A 26,942-nucleotide genomic window follows, 5' to 3' on the forward strand; every position below is an offset into this window, starting at 1 on the left:
ATGTGTAATTTTTGTGTTTATCAGATGCTGAGGGATGTGTTCCTGCCCTCCCAGAACTTGTCCTTCTCCCTACCTCAGTATGTCTATAGGAGCCAAGACACCCATTTGTCCTCTTGAAAGGCTGGTATAATAACATGAAAATTGGTCGTCTTTGTCCCTGACCCAGAACTAGATCACCAAGATGAAAAGTTTGTAATGAAGTCTTAGGTGACTAGTCTCCTGTATCCCTTGAGTGGTCACCTCAACTAAGCAGGAAGTGAATGATTTCTCAAGCTTTGTCCATCTTCCATCACTGGTCTGTGTGGGAAATCCGCAGCAGACTCAAGGTTGAAGAGGAAATTCTTTATTTAGTGAGGATAACTTGGAATGAACTGATTCCCATGAGCAGGTTTTCCTAGGATCCAGAGCCTACCCGTAGCGATTTCTAAGCAAGTAGATCAGCACAGCAACAATTAAGCCAATTGCAAATAAATCCCAGTATGGTCCAAGGGTATTGTCCAATTGTATCCATTTCCATCTCATTGTAAACTGCTGGGAAGAGACATTCTGTTTAAAAAAAAATCCAAGCCTTCCATTCTATTCAGAACCATCATCTCCTCCCCACCCTGCCCCCCCCCCATCCCTCCACCCCAAATTGCTCACAGGACTTTTTAGACATTTGGGACCTATTTGAGACAAACTTACATTAATAAACAGGATATCTCGGAGCAAATGCACTGTTTCCAATTTTATGAGAGCAAAGAAGACGGGCATGTGAGCATCGGGACTTGTTTGAGCGGCCATGTCATATAATCTCCTGGCCAAGTGGATGTCCTAGAAAGAGAAAAACAGCCCTGGACGGTTTGGCTCAGCGGTTAGAGCATCAGCCCACAGTACAGAGAGACCCCAGTTCAGTTCCTGCTAAGGGCATGTACCTTGCAGTTTGTCCCAGGCCTTGGTTGGGGTCGTGTGGGTGGCAGCCAGTCGATGTGTCCCTTTCAAGCCGATGTTTCTCTCTCTCTTCCTTCCACTCTTTCCCAACAAAAACAGAAAAATGTCCTCGGGTGAGGATAAAAAAAAGAAAAGAAAGAGAAGAACAGCTCATACTCAGTAGGTACAAATGCTTTAGGGGTAAATAAACAGAAGCCGTTGTTTAAAATAGTGTATTTTATCTTTGGTAAGCAGCCTGACTCCCCCAAAGATGTATGTCCTATTCCTTGGAACCTGTGAATATGTTATGTTATGTGGCAAAGGGGACTTTGCAAATGTGATTAACATTACACATTTTAATACAGATCCTAGACTATCCAGTAGACTCAATATAGTTACATAAGCCCCAACTACAGGGTTTTCTGGGCTGAAAGCAGAACAGAAAGTCAGAGAGCTGTAGCAGAAGAAGTCAGAAATTTTAGGCATGCAAAGGACTTACTCTGCTTTCAGCTACTAAATTTGTCACAGCAGCCACAGGAAACTAATGCAATTTCCAAACACTTTCTTGGATACTCCTAGACCTGATAATTAGGTATGATTCTAATTAAAGGGGCAGGAGAGTACTAGACACTAACGCTACAGTCCCCTAAAAAATAACAATACAGATAAAAACAAGCATTAAAATTTCTAGTTTCCTTCAGAGTATGTATCATAGTTGAAGTTATAGAATTTGTTTATTCCTTAGTCTGTTTTCCAGTCCTTGAAGACAAGAACTTGGACTACCTCTGAATTCCCAGTGCTTTATGCAGTGCTGAGTACATAATAAAACTCTGATAATATTTATAGAAAGAATGAATAAACTATTTGGGTTCTCAGGCTGGAATTTGATTCCTCAAAGGACATATATTTTTCAGGACTTTTTTTTTTTCACCATTACCATATGTGATCACACATAAACATTTTTTTCTTTAATTTTCACCTATTATGGCTTGTTTGCTTTATTTTTACTTTGTTTTCCAAAGCAATGTAATGAAAAGGCTAAGCAGAGTTGCTCTTAAAGATTGAAGTGCCCTGGACAGTCCCAGAAATGTACTTTGCTTGGGTGCCTGTGGATAATTTTCAAAAGAAGGGGAAGAAGAGATTTTTTTTCACAAATTGTGGTCATCCAGTATCTCTTTGTTGTTCCCCTCAATCTCCCAGAATTTCATTACTCAGAGTTCAATAGTTATGAATCCTCGAGACCTCTGCTAAATCACTTCTTGGGTAGTGTCTGCTCTCAGCTGTGTTCTGCTTGTCATTTCTTAGGTTTTCCCAAAGCTTTGTGGTCCAGTAAATTGGTTTGTTGGAGAAAGAGGAATGCTCTTGCTTAAAATACTTAAAATTCAGAAGACTGTTCTGAGCAAATCTTCCTGGCAACAGAGAAAATGGATATTGTAAAAAAAAAACAAAAAAAACCACACACACACACACACAAAAATTTGTGTCTCTAATTCCAACAAATTCAGTGGGTGTTCATTTGAAAGCACCCTGCAGATTAAATGGCTGTGTCACCCACCCCAAACGTGAAAAGCATATTGACTTGAATAGTTCGGGGAAAGGCAGCCTTTGTCAATAGCTCAGCATTCATTCTTATCTGAGGCAGGCAATAGTTATTTATTTCTTGAGGCACAAACATCACAATTCAGTCACTAGGTTTATAATAAAAATAGTGAGAAGTATCTTTAATGCCTAGGCAGCCTCATAATTCACAGTGGGATAGAAAAGTCTTTCTTTAAAATTCCAGAGAGAGAAATTCCTGAATGCTTGTGGCTAATTAGGGTAACCTATTTGAAAACTTTTATTACTAGACTCTAGAAAAGAGTCCTTGTTCTTTATTCTATTTGGTAAAAAATTCAAATAGCTCAAATGAAAAATTTCCTCTAGATAGGGTTGTGTTTTAAAAAAAAAATTTTTTTACCTTTATTGATTTTAGAGAGAAAGGAAGGGAAAGGGAGAGAGAGATAGACACATCAATGAGAGAGAACATAGATTGGCTGCCTCCAGCTCTGAGGATTGGGCCCACAACCTGGGCATGTGCCCTGACCGGGAATCGAACCAGTGACTTCTTGGTGCATGGGTCGATGCTCAACCACTGGGCCACATCAGCCGGCTATATAGTGTTTTGATGATGGCCAGGGTTCAGTAAATAAGTCCATTGCATTCCTAACCCACTTACATTTAACATTTCTGTGGTACATTTAAGTTTGTTTTGCTTTAACTTCAGTGATTTAAGAGAGCACGTAAAGCAATCTACAGATTCTTCTTGAATACGCTTTTTCTAACTACAATGTCAGGTGTGCCAATTTTCACATATTCAAAATAGCTTTTTATAATTTAAAGATACAGAATTCTTCAGCAACAAAGCATCTGGTTTATGAAAATTGTTTAATTGCATGAGTTTTCTAGCCCTGAATCTTTGGGTGTCATCAAAAATTTTTATATTGAGACAGGTCATTTTTTGAGTCATTTATTCTTATTTGCTTATAAATATATTATATGCTAATTTAAGGACATTTTGAAACTACAGAAGTGAACAAATTTTAAAAATCACTTACAATTTCACTGTTCAGAGGTAAGTTCTGATAATATTTTATATACATCCCTCTAGCATTCCAACAAATAAATATACATACACACACACACACACACACACACACACACTTTTTTTTGTTTTTTTTTTGTTTTTTTGTTTTTTTGGTATGTGACCCTAGCAGGAACCGAACCCGGGACTCTCTGGTCCGCAGGCCGGGGATCCAACCTCTGAGCCAAACCGGCCAGGGCTATATACACTTTTAATTCAGAAATTTTTCACTTTGGGTAATATTATGTCTTCTGCTTTCAATATATTTAAATACATTTCAAACAATTATGTGCTAAGATTTTCCTTTAGTCTATAAAATTTTATTTTTAATGGTTGCATAGTGTTTCATAATTAGGGCTAATGATTAGATACTTTTACTGCATGCTAATCATCACTGTCATTTAGTTAAATCTCATGACAATTCTATAGGGCAGATGATATTATTAACTCCATTATAAAGATGAAGAAACTAAGGCACAGAGAGGTTAAACCTCTCATGCAAATTCCTATGATATGTAAGGGGCAGAGCTGAGATCCAAATCCAGACAGTCTGCTTCTGGGCTGCTCACTTAACATACTGACTGGAATCATACATTACCACACAGTAGTTTAAATAACAAGTTTTCTATTAGGAAGTATTTTTGTTGTTTGTAGTCTGTCTTTCTGTAATAAAGTTTTACATACACAATCCCCTCCCTCCCACACACATTTCTTATTTCATTAGGCGAGATATTTATTTCAAAAAAGGTTGTGACCATATCTAAGAGATGTATATTCTGTCCTATCATAATCATGAGAGGATCACTTTAAATATCTAACTTTAACTTGTTGTTTCCAGAAAATAGTTCTATTCTGTGGTTTAAAACTACAGTTCTAACACTCCATAGGAGGTCAGACGAGAAAAAGGAGAAATAAAAATGTTTTGTGCCATAATGACTTTTATTTTTGACAGAACTATTTATAATTTATTCAGTATATGCTGTTTTGTTTTCCTGGAAGGATACCAAAAAATGTGTTATCTGCTAGGATGCAACATTTTGATTTATAAGAAATATATTTTTATATCTATATTTAGCCTTCATCTACAGTTCTTGGCTTACAGCTCCTAAAACACTTGGAATTTTCTAAGTGTTTGGATCAGTGATTTTCAAACCGTGTACCTTGGACCACCAGAGTGCTACAAAAAATTTAAAACATGCCCCTATTTAGTCAGGGGCACTGACCTCTTTTCCCTTAGATTGTTAAATTAAAAAATGACAACAGTCAACACAATAACCATCTGGTGTGAATGAGTCAAAATTATACCTATTTTTTTTGTCAGATCATCAAAACATATTTTTTGGTGTGCTGCAGAATTTTAGTAATAAGCTTGTGTGTGCCATGAGATGAAAAAGGTTGAAAATCGCTGGTTTAGAGTAATAAAGGTGTCTTTTGAATGAGGTGACTTTTGGAAGCACCTAAGAATGGGGGCTATCTGCCAGGAGAACCAATCATGTTATCAGAGGGTTGAAACTTTTAGTCCCACCCCAGACCTCTGGGGTGGGGAGAGGGGCTGGAAGTTGAATCAATGCCAAAGACTAATGATTTAATCATCTGGGCTTATATAATGAAACCGCCATAAAACCCCAAAGGGTTCAGAGAGCACCTGGGCTGGTAAACCCATGGAGGCACAGGCAGAGGGATGCACCAAAGAGAGAATGGAAGCTCTGCACCCCTCCCCACATACCTTGGCCGATGCATCTCTTCTAGCTGGCTGTTTCTGAGTTATAACCTTTTATAATAAACCAGTGTTCTAGTAAGAAAAATGTTTCTCTGATTTTCTGCTTTAGCAAGTTAATCAAAGCTGAGGAGGGAGTCATGGGAACATCGAATTTACAGCCAGTGGGTCAGAAGCACAGGTAATAGCATGGGCTTGTGACTGGTGTTTGAAGTTGTCACCCTTAACCTGTGGAATCTGATGCTATCTCTGGGTAGAAAGTATCAGAATTGAGCTAAATTCTTGAACACTCTGCTAGCGTCTGAGAATTATTTGTTGTTGTGGGAACCCCCCACCCATGTTGAAAATTGGGTCCCAGAGCACTCTAAAGACAGGTCTAACTATCTCCAAAGGATAATTATCCCTACACACCTGTTGTCTTAAAATTAGGATAGATTTCCTCATCATTATCTTAAAATATATACATGATTTCTTTCATTTAAAAAGACTGTCATTTGTTTCTCATACTCCATGTTATGAACACATTTTAGAACTGGATCTGACAGAACTGACTCCTCCACCTGTATTAACTGTTGCCCCTTTGACATGCGTATAGTACTTTTCTTGTGTGAGCATGCACTCATGCCATTTTAGGCTTTCACCAAAGCTATGGACATGTCTCTTCCACAGTAGACTGTGATCTCTCTGAAGGCTGTCTTGCTCCTCTTGTATCCTTAGAAATAAGCACAGTGCTTCTCAACATAAAACAATTACTTGATAAATATTTGAGTGAATAAATAAAGGAAAGCAAGGCACAGTGTTATGGTAGTTTGGAAGCAGATACTTTTGAATTTGGGGGTTCACTGCAGGGCTCTTAGAGGGGATGATATTGGAACTATTCTTTGACAAATGGATTGGTTTTCAATGGCCAAAACTGTGGGAAAAGATCATTACAGCAAATGCAATGATACGACCAAAGGTCAGGAGGGCTTAGTTCAAAATCTTTTGAGGGGAAGGAAAAGTGGTCTAGAAGATATATAGGGAATATCAAGCCATTATGATCAGTGTAGGTTAGGTCAAAGTATGAAGTGTAAGGGTAACAAGTTTGGACTTCATTAGGCTATAGAAAGTCAGTAGGATTTATTTTTGTGTTTGTTTGCTTATATTTTTTTTGTGTGTGCGCACGCAGGTGTGTTACATGTTTAGGGTGGGGCGAATAAGGTAGAGAAATAATAGTACCCGAGTTATTCTTTATCAAGAATAACCTGATAGCCCTGGCTGATATTGTTCAATGGTTAGAGTGTCTGCCTGCTCACCAAAGGGTCTCAGGTCAAGGGCATGTACCTGGGTTGCAGGTTCCATCCCTGGCCTCAGTTGGGGCTACTGCAGGAGGTAATCAATTGATCTCTCTCTCCCCTTTTCCTTCCCCCCCCTTTCACTCTCTCTAAATATCAATGGAAAAAATATCCAAGGGTGAGGATTTACAAAAAACAAACAAACAAAAGAATAATCTGATAGTGTATTGTTAGATGGATTACATATGGATTAACTAAAGTAATGCTAATATCTGTTACAAATAACCCCCAAATTGCCGTGGCTTAACATATTCAACATTCCAGTCTGGTAGGGAATTTTCTTCACATGATAACTGAGGGACTCAAGCTCCTTCAACTACTTGGTTGTGCCTGTTCCCTAAAGCCTCTGCATCTCTGCATCCCACCAGTGGAAGAGGAAAGACTAGAGAGAAGCTCCATCTACTGAGCTACCTTAGACCAGAAGTGACACCTTCACCTTTACTTTCTTTCCTTTGGTAAGAACTATTCACCTGGATGTGACAGGAGCCTGGATCTGTAGCCCTGACTAGGAGACACACTGCAGGAGCAAGACCTCTGTGGACGGGCATCACAAACAGCTGGTGGGCAGACCTATCTCTGCCACAGATTTAAAGAACAACGCTAGAATGGGAGACCCCTGAGAAGCCTTTACAATAAGCCTATGTGAGTAGAAATTCAGGCTGAACCAGGATATGGACGGAAGGTTTTGTTCTTGGTGAAATTTCTGAAGTACTTTTGAATCACATAAAAATTGAGAAAGAGTTTCACAACAATTTGAGAGATGAATATAGAATTATATACAGAATTTAGAATTGGGAGGTCATCTCCCAATTTCTTCCCAGTTAGTTATTTTTCATTCTCAGAACAATGGTGCAGTCATTTCTAGGCCACAGTTTCAGTCAAAAACTTATTGAGCTTAATCAAAAGTCAGAACTTGAGGAGTGAGATGCTTCTTGGTGAATCTATTAAGATAACTTTCCTATATCACCCCACTCCCAGTGTTCTTTCCTAAAAATAGATGAGAACAATGGCCCATATTTTTACACTGACTTACTAAGAGTTGATTTATATTTCACTTTCTTCCCCTAGTGGGCTTAAATACAGAATTTACAAAATCTGATTTTATACTACACCCTGTTTGATTCTCAGAGAAATCCTAGTAATAATATTATACTCATCTTCCCCACTGGCTTGCACGAGGATTAATGAATAGAGAAGATGTGAAGTGCCTTGCTGAAGAAATGCTTAGTCACTGGGTAATTTAAGTGCTGTGGAAGCCTGTTCTCACTGTGTTGCTTTCACTAACTACCCCTGGAACAAGCTCTAGGCTTTTAATTATCAGCATATTCATTTAAGGATTAGAAAAAGTGGGATCTCCTTGTTAACCTGACTACGAGAGAACAAGTTTAATGAACTTGGCACCCGAGTAAAGTACTTGGTTATTACTTTGTAATTGCTAAACAGAAGAAATTAATAAAGACGAAGGGCAATGGCTCCCTCATCAACTAAATCGAAAATGTCCATATCCAAGTCTGAGGTTAAGTGCAGCCCTGGTGTACCTGTGTTTGTTTTTTTTTTTTTTAATTTACATGTAGAGACTTTCTGTAGAAGAAAATATGTCTGCCTGAGAGAGACTGATGAAAATGACCCGTGATCAAACAGAAACCAAACAGAAAAGAAGAGAAATGTGGCCAGAGGGAAACTTCAGAGGTTTTTTCTAAATGTATGTCTCAGCACTTGTTATTTAACATTGTGAAGAAAGTGCCTAGGAGAGCCATCAGCATCAGCGGTGACTCCAGGGAGGAAAACCACACCCTCTGACACAGCTGGCCAGGAGACAGTGTCCTTTCTTGCATCGTTGACAGTGTCCTGAGACCTTCTTGAATCACAGGGAGGGCTGGAGAATTCATTTGAGTTTAACCTATGGGGTGGCGTCACTTTTATCTTTTATACAGACAACGCTCCTCTCATCATTATTGTTTTGCAGCTTTAATCTTTTTGAAGCCTCCTGGGGCAGGACAGGTATCACTATTCTGTTTTACAGATGTGGTGATAGTTGGAGGGGAGTTGGGTATGGCTAATGACATCCAAAGAATCACTCATATCGCTAGCTAGCTATATGATCCAATCCCATTACCTTTCAGTTCCCAAATAACACAGGAAGCTTGCAGCTGCTAGAAATGGGGAACACAGACTGAATTTGGGGTTGACATTCTTTCCACTGCTTCAGGTGCCTGGGCTGATGAAAGGTGATCAGCCAGAAACAGGACACATGGGAGCACAGAAAGGCAGGGGCCTTCACTGCTGGGTTGTCAGGGTCTGACTAAGACATCCTTGGTTGCAATGTGGACTATTAGCAGTTGTCAGATAGGACATTCTCTACCTCTAATTCTCACTTACTAGCACAACTGGAAGAAAAAAGAGATCATTAAAAAAAAAAAAGAGCATAGAAAAGCTGATGACGCCTCATTATTTGGCTCTGGAAATGCAGCCTGGAATACAAACACTGAAGTGATACATATATTCGTAAGCACTAAGGATGACTCAATGCAAGGCTTACTTTTTCCCCAAAAACATGAGTTCAGACAGCCCTGGGTTCAAATACTGACACTTTTGCTGATAAGTTCTGCAAACTTGGCTGTGTAATTTAATTTCTCTCTACCTCAGTTTCTTGATGCATACATTGAGGACATTTGTAGGGCTTATCTCATTGAATGGTTCTGTAATTTAAATGATATTGTATAGATAACAAGTCAATACCTGGCTATTATCATTATTGATATTTAATACCTTTCTCACCCTTTTAGATACCAAAGCCATCATCTGCCTTAATTACACTTACTGTCTAAGGGATTTACCCAATATTTTCATGCTCTGTTAGCTCTTTTTCTTAATGAATATGCCTCATCTACTCAAGTGACATGTAATCTTTGAAGGATCTCCATCTATTTTCTTGGGCCTCTCTAGAGTGCTCAGCACTGTGTCATGTACACAGAGGATGTTTCATAAGACATTTCTGGATTAATGTCACTTTATATCCCCCTCTAACCTCATTACCACTTTCTCCATGTTACAGAGAGCTTGACAGTCAATGGAAAAGGCCTGAAGGTAGAAAAGAGTGAGGGGCTACCAGTATTTCTGGAAAGAAGCATGAATTTATAAACAAATTGGCCTAGGTTAGATTTATTCTACTCATTAGTTATGTCCTGGGGCATAAATGGAGAACATAACTTCTACCTCATAGAGTTCTAATTAAGGTAAGTAATATGTGTTGACACATGGGACGGACTTAGCAAGTGTTAAGTCTTTTCCTTCCTTTGTCTACATTTTGATGACACTAATGAAATGCAAAACATTTGTAAATTTTCCCTTCCCATATAGCCGCCATTACTAGGTTTGGGTTATTACCAACACAGTTACCTTTGAGATACCTAAACCGTGTTCGTACATATAGGCCAGATTGAACATGGCTTGTGCGCTGTGGTATTTGTGGGCTGCAATGCTGTAATGTGTGGCTGCTGTTTGATAGTCCTTCTTAGTCCCGTAGCCATAGTAATGGTAATCTCCAATTTTCACTCTAGCAAATGCATTGCCTGACAGAAATATTAGAAAGAAAGCAAACGATTCATGTATAGTTTCTAGTAACTCAACTAATGATTTTATATATATATATGTGTATATATATATATATTAGAAAGAAAGCAAATGATTCATGTATAGTTTCTAGTAACTCAACTAATATTTATATATATATATAAGTTATATAAATTATACTCAGAATATATCTATATATAAATTATACTAAGAATCCAAGAATCAGGATTAAATACAGTTTATGGAACACAATATATACTTAATGCTAGTCATCTTCACTGTGGGATAACTTCCATGGTATAGTACAAATGTTCTTAAAAAATAAAAAATTGTGATTTTACCCTTTTAATTTTTTTTTTTTTTTTTTTTTAAGGTAGGTCACTCTTGGGAAACTGGATCCCACCCCTCCTGTTCAAATCTCACTTCTGAAGCTCTCCTCTCCTGCATCATCAGTTTCTTCCTCTTTCCTAGATCAATCCCTTCAGTCATTCAAACACACTTGGCATTTTCTATGCAGAAAAACTCTTTCTTTATCCCATGTGTCTCTTTTTAACTACTCCCATTTCTTCATTCCCTTCACACTAACCATCTCTATAGCTTCACCTCCCATATACTCTTCAACACACTCCAATCTAGCTTCTGCCCTCCTCCTTCACGAAACGGCTACTTTTTAAGGTAGCCAGTAACGTCCATGCATCCAAATACATTGACTACCTCCCTGTCCTGATCTCACTGGACCTCTAAGCAGCACTGATCTATGTTCCCAAGCACTTTTCTCTCTTGAAAGCAATGACACTGCATCCTCTTGATTTCCCTCCTGCTTCATAAGCCTCCCTTTTCAAACCCTTGCTTGACTCCTCCTCTACCCAACTTCTAAATTTTGGAATATCAAGGGCTTGTTATTTGACTCCTCTCCCTTATTTTCTATTTTCTCTCCTCCTCTGCCCTTCTTTCCACCACTCTCCTCCAACTCAACTCTTCCTTTAGGTAACTCGTCTAGTTCCATGGCTATCTTTATGTGTAGTATCCCTGAACTTATATCTATAGTTCTGTCTCTCCCCAGGTCCTGGACTCATAATTGCCCTTATTGACTTCTCTGATTGGATCTAAAACTTAAAACATCCAACAGATTCCTAACACCCTGTTATCCCTTCCCTCAAACAAAATAATCCGTTTCTTCCTTATTTCACGGCCAGCACCACCAATGTTCAGGGCATAAATCCAGGCTAATTATTTATAATTCTTTTCTCTGACTTCTATCATCAAATCTATCTGCAAGTTGGTTCTACCTCTAAAACACAACTGTTTCTTGCATTCTCTTCCACCATGGTCCAAGCCTGGAATACTGCAATAGCACCCAAACTGTCCTTTTATCAATATATTCTCCACATGACAGCCAAGATGATCTTTAAAAATGTAACATTAAATCATGTTATTCCCCTGTGTTAAATCCCCTGAGTGCTTCACTTTGCACTTGGAATGATTTTCAGACTCCTTACCTGGTCTACGAGTCATGCTTTATCTGCCTCCCTGACAAGCCTTATCACACATCACTTTCTAAATGTGCTCTAGTCTTTTTTTTTTTTTTTTATTCTCACCTGAGGACATTTTTCCATTTTTTGTTCAGACAGAGTGGGAGGGAGAGAGAGGAAGAGAGAAAGAGAAACATCGACCTGAAAAGGACACATCGCGTGGCTGCCACCCGCATGACCAACCAGGCCAGGGACAAATTGCAACCAAGGCATGTGCCCTTAGCGGGAACCGAACCCGGCTCTCTCTGGACCGCAGGCCGATGCTCTAACTGCTGAGCCAATCCAGCCAGGGCTGTGCTCTAGTCTTAATATTCCTTCAACACCCCGAGCTCATTCTTGCCTTAGGATCTCTGAATTAAGATTCTGCAGGTCCCTCTGTCTGGCATGTTTGGAATTTCTCTGACTCTTCATAACTCAGGCCTCACCACCAATGCCACTTCCCTCCTAGAGGCCTGCTCTAACTACCTGTCTAAAGCATCCCCAAGGCCAACCACAACAGTTATATAGCTCATCTCCATGTTTTATTTCATTCACAGCCTATATTACAGTTACTTTATTTACTCGTTTATTTTCTCTCTCTGTCATGAGGGCAAGAACTTGGAAGCTCTTGACCACTGATACAGTCCTAGAACTAGAATGGCACTTGATAAGTATTTATGAAATGAATGGATAGGCATGGTAGGAAAATTTTAGAAAATGCTTTCCTTAGATGTTAAGTGTTTTGGTACCTTACTTTCCAACAAACATGAATAAATTCAGGAATAGAAAAAATTCATGTGACATTTTATGATAGGAGACTTTGGTCTTTTGAAGGCCTCTTAGGGATGACCTCTAAGGATCTCTTTGAGATACCTGTTCCATTCACTAGGACAATGTTGTTTAAAAAGATGAGGGAATGCTCATCTAGGATTTTTATCTCAGCTGTGGCCAATGCCACTCACACAGTCTAGACTTGCTTGGAAAAGGAGGAACTCCCCTGTGTGGTATGGTCTGTGGTATATCATCAAGAGCTATAGGATTCCTTCCAAATTCCATTTGGCCTAGAACAATGCCTAAAATCCTTTGGAATTGATTATTTTGGGTACTGAAGTTATTTTAATCGTTTAGAATCCTCTATTAAAATGTAGTACTGTGAGCCATCTTTAGCTCTCTCTGCATAGAGGTAATGTCATAAAACCCTTAAGCTGCCAAGACATTAGTCATTAGGGTTTGCTTCCCAGGTGCTTCAATATGTATAGGTAACTGGCAGGAAGAACTCATAGAAGTGATGCCCATGAAAGGGGCCTGCAGGGACCTGGAGAAGCAAGAGGCCCCAGAAGCCATGTAGAGTAACCCACTGTACCTCTAATTTTGCCCAAAGCTGCCTTCCTTTGACCCCAAGATTCCTTCTGGGCCATGACCACGAAGGACAGACTTCTGTACATTTTTGAACTGTACACACAGTAAGCAGTACCCCTAAAGTCTCTGAGAATAGAAGGCAGTGAACAAGCAGGGTCTCCAGAGGATTCGGCTCCACCCTAATTAGGGAACTAACTGGAGGCATGTGGGGATTCTGATAGGCTCCCACGGGTCACTTGACAGTGGTAGGGATTTCCCTTTCAAGTACACAGGCACAGGATGGTAATAGAGTCCTGGTAGTTCAGCACCCTCCTTACACACAGTAACTGAGGAAAGAAACACCACCAGTAATTGACTAGAAACTTTCATTATTAGATTTCCTAACCTCAAGTGAGCCACATCTTTGGGGTCACTCCTGCCTGACCTCTCTTGTGACATTTAATTATTTCCAGCAGCCTAACATTCTTATATTGGTGAATGCTGTTTAATATTAATGTCCCCTCATTTTCTTTTTGTGTGTGTGACTTTTTTTCTTTTTTATTGAATTTATTGGGGTGACACTGATTAACAAAATTATACAGGTTTCCGGTGCACAATCCCACAGCACACCTGTACACTGTATCATGTGCTTACCACCCAAGTCAAGTCTTCTTCCTTCACCATGTATCCTCCCTCCCCTCATTTTCAATGGCTCTTTTCCTTGGTGCAATTTCCATACAACTTCCTGACTTGGAATTAACTAGTGTTTGTTGCAATTGGGCTAATTTGCCATAGCTGAGAGGTTGCCGGTGTTTCCCTCCTCCAAGCAAGGTCTTTACTGCATTTAGAAAACATAAATGTCTTTTTTAGGGAATTTCTCACTAACATTTCTTGGATACTTGCTGCTGTGTTACCAGTCAGCTGGGTGTGAGAAGGCACCAATGTGCCCTTTTCCTCTGCCTCATATTTGCACCAGCTGAGAATCATTTTTTATCCCATTCACTTCTTGTAGAAAAGGGTGCCGGACTCAGCATGAGATGATTTTAAGAAACTTAATTGGAAGTAAAATTGCTCTCTTACTATAAGGGAGTTCCTCACATATCCAAATGCCAACAGTGACAGTTTTGTAGTACCACTCTGCTCTTAGTAATATAATTCTAGGGAAAGAATAGAATTAAACATAGTGATGCAAATGCCACTTGTCATGCTTTCCGACCAATGCTATCTTAACATTCCTTATCCCTACGAGCCTGCACGGAAACTCCAGGAAAGGGGAGAGGATCTGGCCAATTAACTCTGGTTGTCTTTTCTTTCTGATGCTAACATGCTAATGGTTATAATAAAGATTTAAAGTTTGTGGTAATCATCAATGTGATATTAAAAGAGAAATCAAACAGGTCTTAATCTGTATGTCATTTTTACCTATAAACTCATTGAGACATCGATCATATTTATGATTAAGTTCAGAAAAAACCTCAACAAATGAGTGACTGAAGCCAGACCAAGAAAATTGGCTTCTTGATTAAAACTGTCATGTTTGAAATACCTATTCTGGTGCCATGGAGACAGAGCGACAGAAAAATTTATATGGTTTGCTAAACTGGGGACCTTGAGAATACAAAGCAAAGAAATTTGGGGAAATGACCTTTAAGCAAAGGCTGACCCTGACATCAGTACAATTTGAAATACCACCTGCTTGATATTCTACACCTTTCTGCCTATGTGCTCAAGAACTCAGCTGGAGCAAAACAGAAGAATAATAGTGGAGGACAGGGAACAACTATGTGCTCATTTTTATCTAGGTTCTATACCTTGAATGGCAGCTCGATTCCATAGGAGAAGTGCCATTGGATACATCTTCTCTTTTTCAATAATTTTAACCTTTTCTAAAAAAAAGGAGACATTCCATTAGAAAGGCTTAAAATACCCCTGTAGTAAAGTCATATATGAATATGTATGATTAGGGGATTTTAACTTATCTTACCAGATTCCAAAATGAATGCTGAATTGCTCTGGGCTACTTCATACCCCATTTCTGCAAGAAGTGCGTACTGAACAAGAGAAGAATCTATATCACCATCCCTATAGGCAAAGTATGCTGTCAGGAACTTCTCAGCCCAGTGGCCTAGTTCACAGACCCCTTTATAAAGCTGTTTGTGGGAAGAGATATCAAGCAGAGTAGTTAGTCAATATACTTCATTTCAGGTAAAAGATAAATGACATCAGTCTTCAGCTCCTGCTGGCTCATTCGGGCAAGCATTTCCAGTCTAAATTATTTGCAAATTATTTAGGGTTAAAAGTTAATATGCATATATATATATATAATTTGTCTTGAACTGAAACTTCCTGCAGCTTATTTTATGTTTTGTAATAAACTTTCTTGACTTACAGGCTATTTGGCAGGAAAAGACTGTACTGACTTCTGTTTTTAAAAAGGGGCCTTTTTGGCTCTTGCTCCTCTGTGACTGTGAGTTATAAGGTCACAGCTGATGTAGAAAGAGAATGAAGGGAAGACAATGCCCGAGGGTGTAGGTGACACAAGGGAGTTGTGAGAGTTCTATGGGGACAAATGTCAACTTAGCTGAATAGCCCTTATGTAACCAAAAGAGGTTAGCCATAAATAATTCATTAGGAAGTTGGCAAAGGAGCAAATCTAAAGATAGACTATTAGCAGGCAGCATTTAAAATGAGTTTCAGAGGGGCCAGATTGCAACATGGAGGTATTTATATTGGTGCAGCGGAAGTATTTAATAAATCAATGAAGGGTATTAAGGTCTTAAAAGTATTCTTTTGAAAAGTACATCACTGGCTCAGGCTGAAATAATTCATTTTTTCCGTTGTCAACCAAATCATCAAATACCTAAGGGTCCTGATTTTTGGGAAGAAGTGAACTACATTTTCTAGGCCAGATCAAACCTTTTGTTTCCCAAGTCACATTGCCCAGTCCCACTAAATGTCCCAAATTGCCCTGGCAATTTGACTAAAGGCTGAAACAGAGCTCCTTAACTGCATTCTGAGGGAGCTCTGACCTTGATGAAAGGCCAAATGCAAGAGAAGAGGGATCATTTCTCTTCCTCCATTTCCCAATCTGAGTAACATCAGTGCTGTTCCTCCCTGACAAATGTCAGTGCTCACATTATCAACTGGAAGAAACGAGGTGATCTCTATGAAATCAAAGGCACCAACAATCTAAGGGCAGTATCACCACTTCTGCATGATAAATGAAAAATGCTTTAAGCCCTGGCCAGTTGCTCAGTGGTTAGAATGTAGGCCCACAGACCAGAGAGTCCTGGGTTTGGTTCCCACTAAGGGCATGTACCTCGGTTGCAGTTTGTCCCCCGCCCCATTTGGGGTTGTGTGGGTGGCAACCACTCGATGTGTCTCTTTCACATCGATGTTTCTCTCTCTCTTCCTCCCTCTCTTCCTCCCTCTCTATCTGAAGATAAATGCAAAAGTGTCCTTGGGTGAGGATAAAAAAATAAATAAATAAAAATAAAATAAAAGCGCTTTAAAAACATCTCACCATCTCATTGTTTACCTCCACAGCAGTCCTGCATGATCGTAACACTCCTGTTCCTGTTGCATACATCTCAGCCAGGTAATAAATGGCGAGGGGCTGCCCACTCTGAGATGCCATGTAAAAATATTTGAAGGCAAGTTTATAGTCCTTCCATACTCCAGAGCCAGCTGAAAATTAAAATTATTTTAAGACATCCTTTATTTATTTTTTTAACATTATAATCTATGGATATAATGGTCATAGTGATGCCTACTATTTTAAATAGGATGGGAAAAGCCAACCTAAAGTTAAGCTGTTCTAATTCCACTGTTTTGGGGATGGGGTGAAGTTGAGTTTGATTATGAGTAAGAATATAGAAATACTTGTTCTTGACCCATTCAGAAAACTGAAGGAGACTGTTTAGTGTCATGAAAATATCTCCTCAATACAGCATAACTAAAGTTAATGAAAAGGAGACCAAATGCTTGTCTCTGAGAAACCGAGCCGTATTATGATGTGTCTCTCCATCCTTGTCATCCTTTATACCAGAAGACCAGTATAACTCCTCTCACCCATAACTATGGAGTTTGCAGCAGGTAAATCCCAGCTCTAGGAGTCTCTGCTGGGACTTCACTCATGCTTGGAGCAAGGGGCAGAGAATAAACATACTCCCAGCAGCTGGAATTCTTGTCCTGGCTTTCTTTTGTGAGTTGGGCACCTCTAGGCTCTTCATTTGCAAAAGGAGAAGCTTTCACTAGTTGGTCCTAAATTCCCCTCCAGCATTAACATTTAATAGCCTTCAGAAGCATGCCATGTAGCAACTATGAGCAAAAGCTCTAGAGGCAGATTGCTTGGCTTTGAATCCCAGCTTCACTGTGATCTTGGCCAAGATATTTACCTACAAGATAACTCAGTTTGCTCAACTATAAACTGTAGGTAACCACTAGATGTTTTGAGAAAACTACATGAGTTACTACAAATAAAGACTAATAAACATTAGCTGTTACTATTACTGTTATTCTAGAAACTTAAGGAATCTGATAGATCCTGAGCCTGTGATTTGGAATGAACTAGAAGAATAAGGCCATCCTAGGCAAGCCCCCAAAATAGTACAGAACTGGTCCTCCCCTGGATTTCTGTAGAAAATGCTAGTTGACTTTTTGGCCAGATCTGACCTCCTTGATGATGTAGTCTACTGCTACGCAGCCCCACCTCTGACAGGCAGGATTTAGTGGAGATTCAGGTATATTCAGATCTCCAGGTACTTGTCTTAATCACGCCCTCTCTCAGTCCCCACAATGATTATTACAGATCTCCACGGCTTTCTGAGACCTCCTGCCCCAATTGCTCTACCTTTGCTCTTAGAAGACAACTATGTACCTCGTAGCTCACTGAGGAAACTCGCTTTGTCTTTCCTCACTTGCCTCTTTCCCCTGACCCCCAGATTTACATATGCATCATCCTTTCTTTTCTGCCTTTATCTTTGAGGATGAAAAGTCCTTCCTCTCTATCAAGAATACAGATTCTAATGCAACCCAACTTTTTCCAGAATACCTTTTCATAAATTATCTCATCTCTCCCATGATTCATTAACCATCTCCACTGTTTTTCTTTCCTCTGTCAAAAATTATACTCATGTCTCATCTTAAAAACAAGTCCCTCTTTGTTCTTGGACCCCTTCATACTACCATTATATCTATCTCCTTCTATTTAAAGATATAGTACTTCCATATTCTCCCCCCCCCACTTTTTTTTTGTGGGAGGCAACCAAATTTTTGGTGGCCTAAAATAAATTAATTAAATAAATAAATAATAAATAAAGATGTAGTATTTCCAATAATAATTTTTACTCATCTACTTCTTCACTTTCCACTCATACCTCAAACCACTATATCGGGCTTCTACACCAACTAGTCCAATGACCTCACTAACATCCTCAATATTGACTAGTCCCATATATACTCAACCCCCTACCCCCCTCTTTTTTTAAAAATGGAGAACCAGGCTTCTTGCTGTATTCAGAAGGGTGCTCATTTATTTACTCTTTCTAGAAAGTTCTGTCCTTTGGCTTCCTTAAGATTATTTGCCATGCCCTACTCATCTGACCATGTCTTTTCAGTCTTCTTGTGACCACTCTTCTCTGCCCATCTGTTTAATGACACCAGGATGACCAGATTTCTAGCCACAGGTCACTGCTTCTCTCTCTCTCTCTCTCTTTTCTTTTGCAACCTTGGCTATTCTTTTATTTATTTATTTAAATCTTTATTGTTGAATGTAAAATGTATTACAGATGTCCCACATTTTTCCCCCATTGACCCCCTCCCCCGCACTCCCGCCCCACCTCCCGACTTTTCCCACACTATTGTCTGTGTCCTTTGGTTATGCATATAAGTTCTTTGTCGATAGATATGTATTCATTGCCATTTTGTTTGTTCATATATTTTATCTTGTTCTTCAAAAAGACCCTTCATCATTTCATGTAATAACGATTTGGTGGTGATGAACTCCTTTAACGTTTTCTTGTCTGGGAAACTCTTTGTATGGCCATCGATTCTAAATGACAACTTTGCAGAATAGAGTAATCTTGATTGTAGGTTCTTGCTTTTCATCACTCTGAATATTTCTTGCCACTCCCTTCTGGCCTGCGGTTTCCTTTGAGAAATCAGCTGACAGCCTTATGGGAACTCCCTTGTAGGTAACTAGCTGCCTTTCTCTTGCTGCTTTTAAGATTCTCTCTTTGTCTTGAACCTTTTGCATTTTGATGATGATGTGTCTTGGTGTGGGCCTCTTGGGGTTCATCTTGTTTGGGACTCTCTGTGCTTCCTGGACTTGTATGTCTGTTTCCTTCACCAAGTTAGGAAAGTTTTCTGCCATTATTGTTTCAAACAGGTTTTCGATTTCTTGTTCTCGCTCTTCTCCTTCTGGCACCCCCAAGATGCGAATGTTGGCACGCTTGAATTTGTCCCATAGGCTCCTTACACTATCCTCATTTTTTTGGATTCTTTTTTCTTTTTGCTCTTCTGATTGGGTATTTTTTGCTTCCTTATATTTCAAATCAATGGTTTGCTCCTTGGATTTACGTACTCTATTATTGAAGCTGTGTAAATTATTCTTTATTTCAGTTAATGCCTCCTTCAATTCTAACTGTGCATCCATGATTTCTGACTGGTCCTTTTTTATGCTCTTGAGGCCCTCCCTAAGTTCACCTAGGTTCTCACTAAGTTCATTGAGCATCATTATAAGCAGTATTTTGAACTCAGCATCTGTTAGGTTGCTTATCTCCATTTCGCTTATTTCTTTTCTTGGGATTTTGGTCTGTTCTTTTATTTGAGACCTGTTTCTTTGTCTCCTCATTTTGGCTGCCTCCTTGTGTTTGTTTCAGTATATTACTTAATGAGAGGTATGGGGCTCACTGAGACCAGGTGCTGCTCGTTTGAAAGATTTTAGGAAAACCTGAAGCAGGATCCAAGACAGGCCAATCCTATGGTTAAGCAAGTGGTAACAGCTTGGGTGGGCCTGAAAGTTGGGTGGGGTGGGGTGGGGTGGGGCGGGGCCTCAGGGAGTCACCAGGGCGGGGCTACCAGTGTGAGCCAGATTGCTGGAGTCCCAGATATGGCAGCTGTGTGTCGCCCCAGGGAAGGGCTCACCAAAGGAACAAAGGCCCCTGACAGCACGTTTGTCCTTGAGAAAGCCCCGTCTCCAGCCCTCGCTCCAGTGCCAAACAGCTCAGTTCTTTCCTGTATGTCTCTGGCGCCCCTCAAGCTGCCTCCCCTCCAAGCTTAGAGGGAGAGAGTCCGATAAGTTTGTGCGGGGTCCTTTAAGGAGCTGCCTGGGGCTCCAGCTGCTTCAGCTTCCCTGAGCCTCAGTTCCCTCTGGTTTTTCCCGCTAGAAGTTATGGGGACTTCTCTTCCTGGCACTGGAACCCTGAGCGGGGCATCTGGTGTGAAACAGGGACCCCTCAGTCCTCAGGAAGGACCTTCCCAGCCGAGGTATCCTTCTGATTTTTATCCACCACCCGTGGGTGTGGGACCAGCCCGCCGCCCCTCGCGCCTCCGCCCCTCCTACCAGTCTGGATGTGGCTGCTGCTTTAATTCCGTAGTTGTAGGACTTCCATTCAGCTTGATTTCAGGCGGTTTTGAATGATGGTTGTTCTGTAGTTTAGTTGTAACTTTGATGTGGTTGTGGGAGGACGCGATACCGTGTTTACCTACCCGCCATCTTGACCGGAAGTCCCCCACCTTGGCTATTCTTAACAAATGGCTACAAGCTGATGTTTGTCATGCCCCAAATGTTTTTCTCCAAGGTTGATCATTATGCTTCTGGGTATGTGTATTGGATCTCACCTGGCACCTTAACTTAACCTTTCCAAAGCTGCATTTTCTGACTGGATGCCTCCTTGCCTCCTCTCCCAACTGGTGTTCTTTCCTTTAGTCTTCTTTAAATTCCTACTCAAATTGCTGCTTGAATGTTCTATGTAAACCACATATACCTGTCCTTTTTGTTTTAAAGGGGGCAGACTTAATAATCATATTCATAGCACTCACAGTAGTACATGAAGCCTAATTGAAATTGTGCGTTGGGCCATCCTTTCTCTGCAGCTTTCTGAAAGTATTTAAGTGCTTCAGCATAATTCTGCAAGATAATTACACTTTATTATTCAGAGGTATATGTATAATTACATGGTAAAAAATTGCCTTTACATTAAAAAAAGGGTATAGATAGTGCCCTATGTGATTTAGGCTAATTAAAATAGTATCAGAAGTATTATACATTTTATTTCATTATTAGGTTATGGTAGGCAATAATTATCTCATTGTCAATGTAAATTATGTCTTTTCCTACATTGACAGTAAGTTTTGTTAGATATTGAGGAAGGTCACGCAAAGACAGAGGTTACACTAAAAGGTAAATTTCTCATTAGATGATTTCTAAGGTTACTATTACATTAGGTTATTATTTTTTGGGTAATGTCACAAGCTTGTTTTATGTCTCTTTGGCAAACATTTCACTAGATTATTTTATTCTCTATTATCAGATGTGATAGTTTGACAAATCAGGTAATAGAGAGACTAATTTCTTTAAATTAATCAATGACCATGAATTTTACCCTATAAATTGCTAGAAACATTGAAAATATAATAAAATTATTTAACTTACCACAGGAACGCCTTTTCCATAAAAATAAAGAAGACCAAGTCCATGAAGACCAATTGCATTCCCCTAAAACAGTTTTAAAATCCAATTAAAGTTCCAGAAGAATTTATGGTAAGGAAAATACTGAAAAAATTATTGAATATATTTGAAATTCACCCAGTAGGTGATTAATCAAGACAGTTTAATCAGGCAGTTGGCAAGTAATTCTGACCCTCTCTAGTTTCTCCTTTCATATCTTCACAACTACCTCTTACTAAAAACAAGCAGAGGGAAACGAAAGTCAAATCTTTCCTCCATTCTTTCATTCAGCTTTTATTTATTGCTCACTTTGTGTGTGACTTCATAAAGGCATGGGGCAGAGGACAGAGGTGAAAGTTGATGAATAAACCATGACCCTTGCCTTAGAAAGTTTACAGGTTAATGGGCTCTGACTCACTAGGTAGGACTTCTTATCTTAAAGTGATCATGTCAAATGTGGTAAGTCCTATAGAGGATGGTGTGGGTACCTAGAAGAGGGACACTCCACTGCCTGGATAAAGCTAGGGTCTGAGGACATTGAGTTGTCAGAGGTAGTTACATTTGAGTTTGGTCTTGAACTATATATAGGAGTTTTCCACAAGGGAGAAGTCTATCTAGATTTGTTACCTGCTTTGGTTAAGGGAGGTTACCACAAATGGCCAAATAACATTTTAGAGAGTGTGAATTTCAATCAAGTCATTTTGGATGGTCAAACATTGATGGTATATGTTTCTTTATGCAACTTTTACTGCTTATAACATCACCAATGTTTTCTTTCCCAATTGATGATTAATTACCATTTCTTTTTTTTATTTGTATTCTGAATTGTCTAGGTAAGGGAGTATTTAGCACTTTAGCATTTAGCACACATTCAAATATATTGATATTTACCATATTAATCCTTGAAAGTAAATCTTGAAAGTAACTTTCCACCTGGAAACTCACTTAAATTTTTTTTCTTTATTAATTTTAGAGAGAGAGGAATAGAGAAGGGGAGATAGAAAACCAATAAGAGAGAACATTGATTGGCTGCCTCCTGCATGCCCCCCACTGGGGATTTGGCCCACAATCTGGACATGTAGCCTGACCAGGAATTGAACTGGCAACCTCTTAGTGCATGGGTCAACGGTCAGCCACTGAGCCACACCGACCTGGCCAGAAAATTCACTTTTTAGTTCCATCTACCATCATGCATTTCACCCTGTAGTGACTAAGGTGCTACATTTGGACATTTGGCTTTTATTCAGCAGATCTGTAGGTTTGTTTTATTGGTTTATAGTATTTCATCATGAACTTTAATTCTAATAGAAAACTCTCCAGATTTCTTACCACCTAAACATAATTGTTGTGGATGGAGCCACAGTACCCCTCAGTGATAAAGGGATAGCTCATAAATAGAGAAGGCATAATTGAAAGACTACTTTAAGACTCCAAAGTTTGGGCCTGTGAATATCAAAGGGTCAGCTATTGTAAGAGTTTCTAAGGATAGTTCACCTGTATTTAAAGCAGGCAGTGTATGTCTGCTCTCTTCTTCTTTCTTCTCCCTGACAACATCTACTTGTGGTCCTAGGGGTACTGGAATAGTCTGGTCTGGGGATAGTGAGGCCTGGTGTAATGGATGTGATAAAGTCTAGTGAGTCTGTTTCTAATTATCCTCATTTAGGGGTTGAGATAAAAGGAAAGGAAGGAAAATAGAGAAGGGAGAGACAAAAGAGGGAAGAAAGAGAAAGGTTAGAATAATGGAGACAAATTACTTTCTTTCTCTAAGAGAGCCTCTGGAAAACCAGAGGCTCACTGGATGACTCACTGATTGTTTAAGGCCCAGAGTACCTTTTTAGAACTTTCAGGTCAGAAGTAGCCATGCAGGAAATGTAAGAAGTATATTAAACCAGGTTATGAAGTGGTGGGGAGTGAGGCAAGCCGTAGTGTGCCTGCCCTATCTAAAGGGAGCAGGAAGCTTTTTAAAAAAATAAATATATATTTCATTGGCAAATTCCAAGAAAATATACATCATATTTTCACTGTGATTATGAGATTATGAGAAATTTCAATTTCCAAGAAGCTATCAGAATTTTTTTTATTTTCATCTTTTCTATTTTATAATTAAAATTTTTTTCAATTACAGTTTACTTTCTATTACATATTATTTTGTATTAGTTTCAGGTGTACAGCATAGTGGTTAGAAAATTGTATACTTTACAAAGTGTTTCCCCTGATATTTCAAGTACCCACCTGCCACCATACATAGTTATTACAATATTATGGACTATATTTCTTATGCTGTACTTTACATTCTCTTGACAAATCTGTAGCTACAAATGTGTATTTCTCAACTCCTTCACTTTTTCACAAATTCTCCCAACCTGCCTTCCCTCTGACAAGATCATATCAATGAGTCTGTTTCTATTTTGTTTGTTTGTTTATATTGATTTTTACATTCCACATACACTGTATCATATCGTATTTGTTTTCCTCTGACTGACCTATTTCACTTAGTATAATATCCTTTAGGTCCATCCGTGCTGTCGCAAATGGTCAGATTTCATTCATTTTTATGTCTGAGTAATATTTCACTGTATATATGTACCGCCATTTTTTAATCCACTAGTCTACCGATGTGCACTTGGGTTGCTTCCCTATCTTGGCTATAATAAATAACACTGCAACAAACACAGGAATACATATATATTTTTGAATACTCGGAAGTAGAATTGCTGGGTCATAAGGTAGTACCATTTGAATTTTTTGAGGAACCTCCATACTGTTTTTCATAGGGGCTGTACCAATTTGAACTCCCACCAGCAGTGCAAAGGGTTCACTTTTCTTCACATCCTCACCAACACTTATTGTTTAATTATTGCAGACAGCCATTCTGACAGGTGTGAGGTGATATTTCATTGTGGTTTTAATTTGCATTTCTCTAATGATTAGTGATGATGAGCATCTTTTCATATGTTTATTGGGCTTCTGTATGTTCTCTTTGGAGAAGTGTTTATTCAAGCCCTCTGTTCATGTTTTAATTGGGTTGTGTGTATGTGTGTGTATGTGTGTGTGTGTGTGTGAGTGTGTGTGTGTGTATGTTGAGCTGTATGAGCTCTTTAAACATTTTGGGTATTAACCTTTTATTGGATGTATCATTAGTGCATATTTTCTCCCATTCAGTAGGTTGTCTTTTGTTTTGTTGATGGTCTCCTCTGTGTGTTAGTTTGAAGTAATCCAATTTGTTTACATTTTTGTTGTTGTTTTCTTTGTCCAAGGAAATATATCTGAAAAAATATATATTGCTAATAGAAATATCAGAGATTTTACTGCCTATGTTTTCTTATAGGAGTTTTATAGTTTTGAGTCTTACATTTAAGTTTTTAATCCATTTTGAGTTTATTCTTGTATATGGTGTAACAAGGTGGTCTTAGTAACATTTTTTTGCATGTATCTGTCCAATTTCCCCAACACCATTTATTGAATATACTGTCTTTACCCCATTGTAAGTTTTTGCCAACTTTGTCACATATTAATTGGCCAAATAGACATGGGTTTATTTCTGAGCTCTTTATTATGTTCTTTTATATGCCTGTTTTTATGCCAGTATCATGCTGTTTTGATTACTATAGCATTGTAGTATAGTTTAATATCAGATAGCATGATGCCTCCAACTTTGTTCTTTTTTCTCAAGTTTGCTGTGGTTATTCAGGGTCTTTTGTAGTTTCATGAAAATCTTTGGATTATTTGTTCAAGTTCTGTGAAAAATGCTATATATATATATATATATATATATATATATATATATATATATATTTTATCCTCACCCAAGGACATTTTTGCATTTATCTTTAGATAGAGAGTGAGGAAGAGAGAGAAACATTGACGTGAGAGAGACATATCGAGTGGCTGCCACCTACATGACCCTAACTGGGGCCTGGGGACAAACTGCAACTGAGGTATGTGCCCTTAGTGGGAACCGAACCTGGAACTCTCTGGTCCACAGGTTGACGCTCTAACCACTGAGCAAAACTGGCCAGGGCACTATTGGTATTTGGATAGAAATTGCATTGAATTTATTAATTGCTTTCGGTAGTATGGACATTTTAACAATGCTAATTCTTCTTATCCAAAAGCATGGTATATGCTTCCATTTATCTGTATCTTCTTCAAGTTCTTTCTTTAATATCTTATAATTTTTTGAGTATAGGTCTTTTATCTCCTTGGTTAAATTTATTCCTAGGTACAATATTTTATTTTTTTGATGCAATTGTAAATGGGATTGTTTTCTTAGTTTCCCTTATCAATAGTTCATTATTGATGTATAAAAATACAAGCAATTTCTAAATATTTATTTTGTATCTGGCTACTGTACTGAATTAATTTGTTGTTTCTAGTACATCTTTTTCATGGACTCTTTAGAGTTCTTGATATACGGTATCATGTCATTGCAAATAATAACAGCTTTATTTCTTTCATTCTTCATATAGGTTCTCAATCCCTTGATGGCTCCCTTCTTTTTCTGGTACCCCTAGGATGCAGATGTTGTTACACTTCATATTGTCCTAAAGGCCCCTTGAAACTATCCTCATTTTATGAAATTCTTTCTTTTTGTTGTGTTTCCTGCTCTGATTGGGTGTTTTTTGCTGCTTTGTCTTCCAAATCACTGATTTGATCCTCCATTTCATTTAACCTACTGTTGATTCCTTCTACTGTATTCTACATTTCAGATATTGTATTCTTTATCTGACTGGTTCTTTTTTATAGTTTATGTGTTTTGTTTTGTTTTGCTTTTTATCCTCACCTGAGGACATTTTTCCATTTTTTGTTCAGATAGAGTGGGAGGGAGAGAGAGGAAGAGAGAGAGAGAGAGAAACATTGACATGAAAGGGACACATCAAGTGGCTGCCACCCGCACGGCCAACCACGGCTGGGGACAAACCGCAACCGAGGTACGTGCCCTTAGCGGAAACCGAACCTGGGTCTCTCTGGACCGCAGGCCGATGCTCTAACCACTGAGCAAAACCAGCCAGGGCTATGTGTTCTTTTTTATGCAGTTTAAGTTCTTCCTAAATTCCTTGAGCATTCTTATAACCATTGTTTTGTTGTTTGTTTGTTGTTGTTTTCTTTTGCTGTTAATCTCACCTGAAGATATTTTTTTCTATTGATTTTTAGATAGAGTGGAAAGGAAGGAGGGAGGGAGAGAGAGAAAGATTAATGTGAGAGAGACACATCAGTTGGTTGCCTCCCACAAATGCCATGACTAGGTCTGGGAATAGAACCTACAACC

At 38.9% G+C, this 26,942-nt stretch overlaps 1 protein-coding gene across 1 annotated transcript in view; it reads right to left on the reverse strand.

Annotated features, from left to right (window-relative positions):
• Positions 1 to 408: 408 nt before the first annotated feature.
• Positions 409 to 26,942, reverse strand: part of SEL1L2 (SEL1L2 adaptor subunit of ERAD E3 ligase) — a 160,104-nt gene continuing 133,570 nt past the window's right edge. The window contains exons 13-20 of the mRNA XM_036244828.1: positions 21,659 to 21,721; positions 21,046 to 21,133; positions 16,541 to 16,689; positions 14,987 to 15,152; positions 14,814 to 14,888; positions 9,980 to 10,152; positions 685 to 813; positions 409 to 528 (exon numbers count right to left, since the gene is read on the reverse strand). Of these exons, the coding sequence (XP_036100721.1) occupies positions 409 to 528; positions 685 to 813; positions 9,980 to 10,152; positions 14,814 to 14,888; positions 14,987 to 15,152; positions 16,541 to 16,689; positions 21,046 to 21,133; positions 21,659 to 21,721 (963 nt within the window). The remainder of the gene's footprint in view (positions 529 to 684; positions 814 to 9,979; positions 10,153 to 14,813; positions 14,889 to 14,986; positions 15,153 to 16,540; positions 16,690 to 21,045; positions 21,134 to 21,658; positions 21,722 to 26,942) is intronic.

This window comes from Molossus molossus, unplaced genomic scaffold, assembly GCF_014108415.1.
Source record: "Molossus molossus isolate mMolMol1 unplaced genomic scaffold, mMolMol1.p scaffold_m16_p_6, whole genome shotgun sequence".
Lineage (NCBI taxonomy): Eukaryota > Metazoa > Chordata > Mammalia > Chiroptera > Molossidae > Molossus > Molossus molossus.